The sequence below is a fragment of the Pyxicephalus adspersus genome, chromosome 2 (assembly GCF_032062135.1).
Source record: "Pyxicephalus adspersus chromosome 2, UCB_Pads_2.0, whole genome shotgun sequence".
Taxonomy (NCBI): domain Eukaryota; kingdom Metazoa; phylum Chordata; class Amphibia; order Anura; family Pyxicephalidae; genus Pyxicephalus; species Pyxicephalus adspersus.
Genome location: NC_092859.1, coordinates 121,313,902 through 121,325,475, shown reverse-complemented (window position 1 = coordinate 121,325,475; position 11,574 = coordinate 121,313,902). Strand labels below are relative to the sequence as shown.

The window sequence follows — 11,574 nt, the reverse complement described above, 5'->3', positions numbered from 1 at the left end:
ACTGAGGACACCTTGTGGTGAATAGAGAGTACTGTGGGGTATATCTCCAGATTGCAGGCGAGTATGCAGGCTGAGTGCCTTTGTTTGAGAGTGGAGTTGGTTTGTACTGATGATTCTGGATTCATTTGCAGCTGTGGGTCATAGGGCAGATTTTCAATTTTAAAATGAAAACAAACTCATTGATTACACTTGTTAACCACCCTAAGGTGAAGTAAAGGCATATTATGTAATATGTTCTTGGCAGGAAAAGGGTTAAAGGATATATATTTATTTTTAATACTAAAAAATAAAAAATCCATATGCATGAGCAAGTCTGAAAATGCTTACTGTTTAAATTGTTTTTATGTTCCTGTTTTTTTAGAAGAATTACATGCCATTAAAAACTAATGAAAAAAGTGACTGTGTCAACTATTCCTTTGCACTAGAACACCACTTCTGTTCCCTGTTATAATAATCTGATATCTTATTTTTATATATATTTTCATGTGTTTCTTTATCTTCCTATAGAGGTTCCGTTTCTGTGGGGATTTGGACTGCCCTGATTGGGTTCTGGCAGAGATCAGCACATTAGCTAAAATAGTTAAGTAGAACATTTTCTATATATGCTTCAATTAAAATATTAGGAAAGATGGTAAACACCTGAGCCAGGCTGGGCACTTTTACTTTAGCTACTAAATTCACCTGTAACTATTTCCTATTGACTACTACCTATATAGTTGCACATATTTGGAGCAATGTGCTACTAATCATTTTTACATAGTAGCAATCAATAGCTGATCATGAGCCAATTTAGTAGCATACAAAAAAATGTCCATGTTACATGGGTAAAGGTGGCTATAGAAACTTTCATACATCAAGTCAGGTTCTTCGACAATGAAAATGTCAATGAATGGCACATTTTATGATGCATGTTACATGGGTAAAGGTGGCTATAGAAACTTTCATACATCAAGTCAGGTTCTTCGACAATGAAAATGTCAATGAATGGCACATTTTATGATGACATGGTGATTAGAATTAGGTGAATAAATTGCCCTTTTGGAAGGAAAAAAAATCCCTGTTTACCTGAAAGTTTTTTGTTTTGACAGTCCAATATCTTACCTTATGCTGAAAAGTACAATAGGCAGTGTGGCAGCAGTCACTGGCCATTTTGCTCCCTGCAGTTGTAGCAGTCCTGTAGATCAAGCTACATCCAGTTATCGTTATTCTGATTGGAAGACTTGAGTCTCACCTTTTCCTGTACCATGGATGATCCAATACAGTCTACTACTTAGGATATAAAAACTGATTCAATAATAGCAGTATTAATGTTTGTCAGTGCTATTTCTGAAAGTGAAAGGCCTGCCTTTGCTGAATGTGATGTCAGCCATGACATTCTCTGTGTTTATCTGACGAAAGGTCTCCAAGATCTGCAACATCACATAGCTTATTTTTTTCGCCCATCATGGCTACAATTTTCTTAACTTTTTATTTATTTGTACTTTCAGTCCTCTGTTAAGCTAAAGTTAATCTGTGCCCAAGTGCTGAAAGAACAGCTGGGAGAAAACATTGACGTAAGTTACATAGACCCAAGTGCATGTTGGTTGAACATTTTTAATGTAACATTTCCAGATAATTCCTCTATTGTGTGTGTTTCTTTTTTTTTTTTTTAACAGTATGAAAAAATTTTGAAGCTGACGTCTGACGCTCGTTTTGGTAAGACATTTTATTTCTTGTAAGCTGGTGCTGATATATAAATATTTTTTTGCTTACAGTTACCACAGTACATACTGAGCAAGTGATCTGGAGTTCTCTGAAGCAGACCTGTGTTTCATCCACACATTTCCGAATTCTGAATATGCTGTGGCTATTTGGGGATTTGTGGTGATGAAGCGTTCTTTCAGGTGCATTCATCTTTAAGTGCAGTTGAAGATGCTTCTGGAAGTCTTTTTAGTTTCATAGCAAATGCAGTTGATCTTTATATTGTTTTAAGCTTCTTTTGCTTTCCCATTGACCTGTATAGGAAGAAAAACAGTCCTGATGCTAATGTGTGCCATACTAATGCCATGTGTGCACGCTCCTAAAATTTTACATTGTTGAGGTGGAAATGCTTAAGTAGCTGGCTACATTTATGTGTTTTTAAAGTGTAAGTAAACCCTGATTATTAAACAGGATTTATATGGCACCAACATATTAAGCAGTGCTGTACATTAAATAGGGTAAGTAAATGACGGACAGAGAGTTCCCTACCCAAAAGAACTTGCAATCTAAAAGGTGGGGTACTATTCACTTTTCCTTTAGTTTTAGTCTGTTAGAACGGAAAGTGTTTTATTATACCCGTTTGATAAATGTATAAAATACCCTACAATATTATCTGAAATAATGTAATTAGGACTGCAGAACAAAAGTGGGTAATTCTATAGTGCCAAAACACTTCTTGCACCATGGAAACAATTGTGCTGGATTAGGTACAGTACAGGGAATGAGCCTAGTCACTGTAAGTCAGGAAGTGTGTTACTAGTAGGATCACCAGAGTAAAGAGGAAAATCCAATAAAAGTCTGCTATATTTTGATATATATTTTCATGTTTGGGATTGGATAAACTTTCAGCCAAATTGTACTTTCCTACTGTGTGCAGTCTTTCCAATGTATTGACAAATTAGGAAAACAAATGTACATTAATTTATGTGATGTTTCTCCATATTAAATCTTTTTGTCTATCTCCATCTTGCTGCAGATACTGGTGACATTAAAGCAACCATCGCTGTACTTTGTTTCATTCTTTCAAGTGCAGCCAAGCACAATGTTAGCAGTGACAACCTGTCCAGTGAGCTTCAGCAACTAGGTCTTCCTAAAGGTGCGAAAGAGGATTCCTTTATTTCTACAGCTATCCATTCTTGAAAAGTCAGCATTCTGTGGACCTTGCATGGGTTTCAAACTGTCTTTCACAAGATAAATACCATTACTGACTTTCTTATTAGCACTCTAGCTGCTTGGTGGTCTCTAACTTTAGTAATTTCAAATTTTGTGATCTCCATAATTGTTCTGGGTAAGTGGCTCACAAAGCTCTGAAAATAGATCAGCTTGACATCAAAGCAGATAACATTTCCAAAAAGTGATTACCATTGGCAGTCCCCTGTATTTTTTTATTTCAGTAGAGGTTTCCATTAAACATAGAGTTGTTATCGCATTCTAGTAATTTTTACATAATCTAGTTTGAAACTGCTTAAAATTGAATTCTTTTTGGCATACAAAAAAGTGTAAAATTGTGAACCTTGGACTGAGTATCATGGCTAATCTTCTGCTGGTCCTAAGTTAGCTAACGAACAATATCAAATAATTTACCAATCTCTAGCACTCAGCTACTGCATCTACTAATCCTGTATGGCCAGCCAGAAGGGTTACACTGCTGTCAGTTTTTTGTGATATCCAGAGCTCCCTTCCTTTCCTTCTGAAAACATTTTACTCTAGTCTGAAGCAGTGGTCTTCCTTTAGAGGTTCAACACCCCCTTCTGAATCTGAACCAAACCTTTTCCAGTTGATGCGTGAGCTTTGCTGAATGCAGAGTTACATTTCTGTCTTGATAATAGTGGGGTGGGGGAGGGCTGTTGGACCTCTGCTAAGCGGCTAAGGTTGTTCACAGTCAGGGAGGTAATCATAACTCATCATAATATTGTGGTAATCATGTGGAGTGACTGCTGATTCCACATGGGAGGGAAGGATTTTCTACTCGGGCTGTTTTAGAAAGGAAAAAAAACTGTAAGACATTGGACTTTTTTTGTTTTGATGCTCCTGGATTATATTTAGCTGATTTAAACTTGAACATGTTATTGAGCTTTAGACAAAGGGTTTTTTAGACAAAAGTTGTATAAAGCAGTCCATTTTTTTTATGTGATTGATGGCTGTAGATTGAATCTTTTGTATAACTGCATGTTGTTTAAAGCAATTCATACAATTGTTCAGTATTTGAATTGTACTTGAATTCAGAAGTTTTTAAATAGTGTTAAAAGTTGTTCTGCAAATTGTCTGCCAGTTAAAAGATGGGCGGTATCATCTTACATTAAACAAATTATTACGTTTGCAGAACATGCGGTCTCCCTGTGTCGGTCTTATGAAGAAAAGCAAACCGCTTTACAGGAGACATTGAGGGAGAGTAGCCTTCGCTGTAAGTATACTCGCTATACATTTCCAAACACCAGCTACCTCTTCTACAGGACTATGGATATGTTTAAACACTTTTTAATACAGTGTAATATTATGGTATCTTCACTTTTACCTCAGTTTCATGGATATGAGACAATAGGTTTGAATGGGCACGGCAAATGGGGTTGCAACCTAATTTAAAAATAAAATTAACAAAATCAGAAGTGCCTCTAGTTGACCTCTTCATTCCAATGACGTACTAATGACTTATTCACTCTTACCCGCTTCCCCTGCACATCTTCGAGATTTCCCTAGAGCTGATTAACTCTTTGGAACCCATCCTTTAAAACTTGCCTACCCATCTTCTTTCTCTTAACTATTCCATGGCTACTTCCTATTGTATACTACTCTTCTCCGCACCTTTTAAATTATAAGCTTTGGCGGGCAGGGTCCTCTTCGCCTCCTATGTAATTATTTGTCTGCTTATGTGCTTGTCAAATATGCAGGTTTGTCATCTGCAACCACTTATTTATTGTACAATACTGAGTAATATGTTAGTGTTTTATAAATAAAGGCTACTACTATTAATAATACCCCCTACCTGCACTATACCCCCTACCTGCACCAAAGCAAGTGATAGCCAATTGCAGTGACCTTTCAGTAAAGATTTATATAAATGTATTTCTAACCAGCCTCTGTAGTTCTTCACAAGAAATATCCATGTCAAAAAAAACACAGAGGAGCAGTTTTTCTATTACTCCTATTTTGTGAAGTCACATAAAATCGTATGATTAGCAAATGTGTAATCATAAAAGTAATTCATTATTTTTATAGAAGCCAGAAATAATATGTGCCCATATACTAGATTAGGTTATTGTCTTTGGCCCTTACTGTAAATGTTATCTATCAATGCCATAAATTGTGACACTTTTATTTTCCAAGGGTACTTAAAATCCACTAGATTAACCTTTACAAAGTGTATTGTAACATTGATAAGTGCTAGAGGTGGGCATATGTTGTGTAGTAGTTACCTAATATTGTGTAACAGTTGCATTTTTCAAATGCTCTTATGTCTCTGCAGTATCGCACTTATCTTCAGTAAGCTGGCGTGTAGACCAGACACTTAGCTCTAGTGTTATCCAGGAGGTCAATGAGCCTTTGGTCCACCTCAATCTCCATGTGACAGATGCTGGATACGCCAGTCCGGTTGCTGTAACTATGTCTTCTAGTAAATTAAGGGTGTTGGTGACAGGTGAGCTTGTGTTATACCTATCTATCTCTCTATGACAGCTTATTGTATCCTACCACTTTGTTTAGTGTAGAGAACACAATGAAAATCTACAACAGTCAGTAGCAGTTACTGGACAGGTTTGTTTAAATACAAAATATGTCTATGTGGGGAAGTTGTACACTTTTGTCAAAGTTTTTTGTTTCCTTTTTCTGTAAGTAGAATTCAGTTTTACATGTTTGCCACTTTAGTCTGTGGGTCCAATCCAAATGACTAACATGCAGATTTTATATATAAAACGTTGCCAGGGTTGTTGCCCAGGACAGCCAACCACATTCTTTATTCACTAACCTCTCATTGAAAAATAAGTTCTACAAAATATTTGTTGTTTTGGTCAGAAACTAATTTGTAATTAATTAACCTAGCAGCAATTTCAATTAAATGATCTGAAACAGGAGAAGTAAACATAGCCATTTGTATAGGTATAGACAAACATCACTGCTTGAAACTGGACAGATTTTTCATTGTATTTGCTTTGTCAAACTTCATATTTTTGTGGAAACCGAACTACATTACATATGAATGCACTGTGTCGGTAATCCTAAAGATGTATAAAAAAAAATGTTGTATAGCTTGGAATACCAGCAGAGATGAAATAGTGTAAAGTGTTAAAAGTATCCTACATATACTTTTTGTCTACAAGAGACATTTTTTATACCCCTATTCAGTCTACAGGTTTGGTTTCCATTTACATTACACTGCAAAAGATTTTTGCGGTATTTAATTTTTGTTTTGTGTTTTTAGAATTGAAGCAAGCCCTTGAAATGATGAATGACATCGACTGATACTGCTGATGTTTGTCAACTTTGCTGTCTAGCTAAAGATCTTCATAAGAGAATACAAGGTCTGTGATCTATCGGCCATTTGCTGACTGCAACAGCAATATAATCTCAACAAAGTCATGTGGCTTTTTTACAAACACCAAGCTCTTCAACCTTTTCAGATTTTCAGAAGACTGGCACTCTGAACTATGCAGCTTTATGGATCAGGCTGCAAGCAGTGGACTGGAAACGTTAACCTGACTCTGTTCCGTTGTATAGTCTGAGAAAAAGTGATACTGATTCATCTGTGTTCAGCTTGAAATTTCAGCTGTTGAATTTTCTATGTAAAGTTTGTCTTAAGTAAGAGAAAGCAGATTTTTTCCTAGCACTTCAATGTTAAAAAAAAAAAAAATAAACAGTCCTTTTCTATGTGAAAATAGCCTAACATCTAACATTGGAAGAAACAAATGTCTACAGTGTGTACAGGCTATTTAGATTTTCATCAGCTATATAAAAACTCTCATGCTGCAACCACAGATATTATAAACCCATTAAATGTTAATTTTATCCACTACAGACCACACCTAAGTCATTTGGGAAATGGTAGGTTCTGCAAGCATGTGCTATCAGCGTGTTGCTTATCTACTCTTGAATTTGGTCTTGCATTCCCCATGCTATCTCCTTTTATATGAGACCAGCCCCCCCACCCCCACCAGTATGTCAGACATCAGAGAAGAGTGCTGGCTGCTGATTGGGCAAGGAATAAGATAAATATATTAAAATATTATTATTACACAGTATTTATATAGCGCCAACATATTACACAGCGCTGTACAAAGTCTAGTCATGTCATGATATACATCAGTCTATAAGCAAAATGAGCAGTTAACACAGTAAATAGGGGAACATTGTTTTTCACTTGCAAGACAAATTCCAGTTTAAATTATTGGTTAAATTTGGATAGAATAGGGAAGGGTTAAAACCTCTATCAATTTTTTTACTGTGTGGTGTACCATTAGATGTTTGTTTGACAACTGTTGCCTGGATGAAAAGTAAGGGGGCTACTCCTTGTGCATCAGGTATACAAGAATAAAGAAACAAATCTTCCAAAAGGTGTACAGGCATTTTTAAGTTTTCAAAGTAGATTGAAAAATAACTCTTCCGTAACGTATATTGATCTGCCAAAACCTGAAACCCACTTGTCTAGTTCTGGTCAAGTGTTACCAAAAACAGCTTTGACTTGTCATTGTATGGACTCCACAAGACCTCTCAATGTGTGTTGTAGTACGTGTCCCCATGATATTTGCAAAAGGCATAGTTCTTCTGCTGGCATGCCTTATTCCCATAGTGTATCCTGCAGCCATGTCTTTACCAGGTAAATGACCTACACCGATCCAGTTATCTACATGATCTAAATGAAAATGTCCTTACTGAAAAATGTCATTACACCTGGCCACTTCTTTCTTTTGCTCCAGATCTGATGCCCACATGCCTGTTGTAGATTTAGGTAATGAGTGGGTCAGTTTGGGCTGGACTGTGGCAATGCAGCAAGCTGTGAGTGTTCTGACACCTTTCTGTACTGGCTGGCAGGACAGACAAAGGGAGGTACAAAATGTACCACTTTGCAAGGGCCCAGGCCCTGCTCAGTTTGGCAAAAGGGAAGGGGGGCATTGCTGGATACATCTGCCACTGCTGACCAGCATAACATATTTCAGCACTTTATGGTGCAGGGGCTTTTCTGTAGACCAACTCCCACACCCATTAATAAGCCACAGGCATCCATGACCGCCCACCATTTGTTCTTTGTTGGACCACTTTTAGTAGGTTCTAACTACATATTAGGAACACCTTGACAAGATGTGCTGGTTTGGAGATACTCTGACCCAAGCATTATAATCTGGTAACAATTTCAGGATAATTTTAAACCTAACACCATCTTTTTATTCTATGACTGCACGTTTATTCCCAAGGAGGTTTATAATACAATTCTGTTACTATCATTATTTATCATTTTTGTATCACTATATTTGCAAAAACTATAAAAATAAACAAGATAGTTCAGCCCAATGAGCCAATAAATGCAAAAGTCATCTGAACTACATCCAATTTTAGTGTAGTGACTGCCAATGCCTACAACTTCCAGCATGCATTGCGGCTGAGTAACACGCCCACCTGTACAATCAGCCAATGGCAGGCTGGATGTGAATCCAGCAGGAAAGAGTTTGTTATGTAAAGGTTGTGTAATGCTGATTAGTGGAGCGGAGATCGGGGTGTGCGGGGCCGGTAAGTGAGTTCCATAAACTGGGGATCGGTGTATGAGAGGTCAGCCTGCATCCTCCTTATATAACCTCTGATAACAACAAGGGGGCGGTCCTTGTACCATCCTCTGCACGTGGCTGGATTGATGCTTCTGTGCTCAGATTTCCCGATCTTATCAGATCCTATTGGTTCCTGTGCACCGTATATATCTTTTGGTATTATTATTATTATTCATAAACAGGATTTATATAGCGCAAACATCATAAACATTATGCACCGCTGTACATTAAATAGGGATCATTAATTGTAATGGTATTTTGGACATATAAATAAATTTTTCTAAATAGAAACAATGCAGCCAAGTAATAAAAAAAAATATATGAAGGTATACTAGATCAGTGCTTCTCTTCTCTTGTTAATAACTCATTCACATCATCCTGATACTTTGCAGCACATTGTGCATAGAATCCCCTTCTTGTAAAAGTAAAAGACTTATTTTCATTTATCAGACTTTTTTTTTTTTTTTTGCAGTCAGCCAAGTTAAAGTGGAAGTGAAATTGTTAGTGAGGATGAGCGTTTGCCATTTCTTGCTGATTATGGCACAGATTGTCCTATTTTATACCCTATACCAGGTTCAGGTTCCTGTCATTGCTGCATTCTCCGAAGCTCTGTCTTCCCAGTTAGAGTTTTCCATGTTCACTGCAACTCCTTTTGATCATTTACACCAGGGGTTCTCACACTTTTTTGGCTTGTGAACTACTTTTAAAATGACCAACTCAAAATGATCTACCAACAACGGTATTTGGACTCAATAACTCCTGTGAGTGGTAGAGTTTATTTTGAAAGGCAGGGCTCCGCAATCTACTTGTGTTGGCTTTGCGATCTACCGGGCACCCCTGGTTTACACTTTACCCAACATCTAAGTCTGTTCTCGGCAGTGCCAATATCAGAGCTGGGCTCTACACTGTGTGTGCATTGTAAATATAGAAACAAAAACCCTACAGCAGCAGGGAAAAAGACTTATTTAGCACAAAAGAGTTTGCATGTCTCCTCTTAAACAAAATCTCTGCATCCTGGTGACCTTTTGTTTTTTCAATTACTTTGCCTTTAAAGTTGTATGGGCATCAGTAATGGTCAATATCGTGTTGTGTTCACAGTCTAAATGAACACTTAAAGTGGAACTAAAGTTGCTTGACTCACCTGTCAGTGTTCCATCGCAGGACACCGCCATGTTTCTTTCTCCTGCCTAGAAACAATTTTTGGCCATCCTGGGATGACATAACTCCTGTGAAGGCGTGTGTGAGTTCCTTCACGTGCAAGGGAAGCCCAGATTGCTGGCATTTCTTCTCCTTGTTCAGGCCTGTAAGACGGGTTATTGCAGAAGGGAATTTATCTGTTTCTGCAATCACCACCTGCCTGATCCTTTATTTTGTAAAGTGGGACTTTACAGAACTTGTGTACATGAGACTTGTTTCTGCATGAAACAAAACAGGATTTGCACAAAGTCATGATCCTGATTGCTTGTTCATTACACCGGAATTAATGTGATGCAGGAACACAACATTTTTATGTGTTTGAACCTGTGTGCTTATATATTAATTTGTAAATTTGTTCTGAATTGCAGCATATGAAGACATTGTTTATCACCATCTCCAGCAGTGTCAGACAAGTTTGCCTTCCTAGCTTCCGGTAAGTCTGTCTTGTCATCAGGTGACATTTGAAGGCTTCATATACTAACTTTTAGTTGGGTACGTTTTTTGGGGAGTTAAAAAGGGAACCAATTGTGAAAAAAAACACTATAGATTGAGTTAAGTATGCATTTTGCAGTCCAAGATGGCCAAGCAGATTCACTTCCCCCTGCCCAGATCCACCACCATCTTGAGTTTATTTTTTAGTGTTTGTGTCATCTATGTTTATTCAGCATCAACATCCAGTAAGGACCGTATATAGGTAAGCATAAAAGGTGATCTGAGTGGTAATCTATTAATTGCCGTGTTTTTATAATATTCATACATCAACAACAGCAGTCAAATTGCCTTACCTTGTTTCATGCCACAATGATAAAGGTGTGTGTAAACCCCAATTTATTTTTAGCATGTTTCACATCATGTCTCACTGTATATAGATTCCTTAATCTATTGCAAAGTTTCTTACATAGACACCTTACTGGTAACAGAGGTTCCTGTTTCAGGCTGTCAACATTTCACCTATTCCTCCCTTTAAGCATCAATGTTGTCAGCCTGTCATGCATGCTCCTGCAGTTGGCAAACCTGATAAGCAGACTAATGTCCAACTTAAAGAGAAAGTAAACTGAAAAATGCCCAAAACAAAAAAAATACACTTACCTTCAATCCCGCAGCACAGTCAGTCGGTCTGCAGGTGTCTTCCATAGGGTCCTGTGTCGTCCTGGTTTCTACCTCCGAGCCAATGCGCCAGATGCCACCATCTTCTCGTCTGCTTTCAGGTTCTTCTTCCTACGTCAGCCAACCCAGGCGCGAGATTGGGTGACATAGGTTGGGAAAAGCTCCTTCTGCGCATGCCCAGATGCTCGGGCATGCGCAGAAGGAGCACCCAAGAGCTTCCCAGGATGCGTGGCGTAGGTATCCCGGGAGGATTTGCGCTCCCAGTACTGCACCCTTTTTTTTTTTTTTAAAAAGGATGTTGCACGTAAACAAACAGACAAAGGGTTGTCTACTCTTTTATGTAAAGTGAAATTTCTGAGTTTAGGTACGCTTTAAGGAAGCTTGTAAGGTATAATACTGCAAATTGTTAAAAAGCAGTAGCTTAGCATCTTAAGCCTGCAGCAGGAAGTGTTGTTACTGACAGTGTGTCTAGGTATAAAACTTTTGTAAATAAAATCTGTGATGTTCTGTTTTCATATAAAAAAAAAACATTTAGTAAAATGTAAGTTGTATTTTCCTGCCTATTATTATTATTAGAACTCCACATTTTCAGTATGGATATTTGATTCTAAATGACTACCGTATTTTTCGGACCATAAGACACACTTTTTTCCCCCCAGAAGTGGGGGGGAAAAGTCCCTGCGTCTTATGGTCCAAATGTAGCCTCTGTGCCTGGGCCGTCTCTCCGGTATCCTCCCCAGCCGCTGTCCCGTCCCCCCTGTGTAGCCCCCCCTCCGGCTTT

General features: G+C 37.9%; 2 protein-coding genes across 3 annotated transcripts in view; both read left to right on the top strand.

The window, feature by feature from the left end:
- COMMD4 (COMM domain containing 4) overlaps window positions 1-6,608 on the top strand; it is an 8,883-nt gene extending 2,275 nt beyond the window's left edge. Inside the window, exons 2-9 of one of the 2 annotated variants that reach the window (XR_011919532.1) lie at window positions 508-579; window positions 1,488-1,553; window positions 1,656-1,695; window positions 2,717-2,836; window positions 4,064-4,144; window positions 5,204-5,374; window positions 6,155-6,254; window positions 6,354-6,608. Coding sequence is in view for 1 of the 2 variants with exons in the window: in XM_072402256.1 (XP_072258357.1) it covers window positions 508-579; window positions 1,488-1,553; window positions 1,656-1,695; window positions 2,717-2,836; window positions 4,064-4,144; window positions 5,204-5,374; window positions 6,155-6,195 (591 nt within the window). In the remaining variant the exon portion in view is untranslated. Of the gene's footprint in view, window positions 1-507; window positions 580-1,487; window positions 1,554-1,655; window positions 1,696-2,716; window positions 2,837-4,063; window positions 4,145-5,203; window positions 5,375-6,154 lie in introns of both variants that reach the window. The other variant, XM_072402256.1, reaches the window with a different exon arrangement.
- Window positions 6,609-8,385: 1,777 nt separating this feature from the next.
- Window positions 8,386-11,574, top strand: part of NEIL1 (nei like DNA glycosylase 1) — a 13,889-nt gene continuing 10,700 nt past the window's right edge. Inside the window, exons 1-2 of the mRNA XM_072402255.1 lie at window positions 8,386-8,454; window positions 10,055-10,119. The gene's annotated coding sequence lies outside the window, so the exon portion shown is untranslated. The remainder of the gene's footprint in view (window positions 8,455-10,054; window positions 10,120-11,574) is intronic.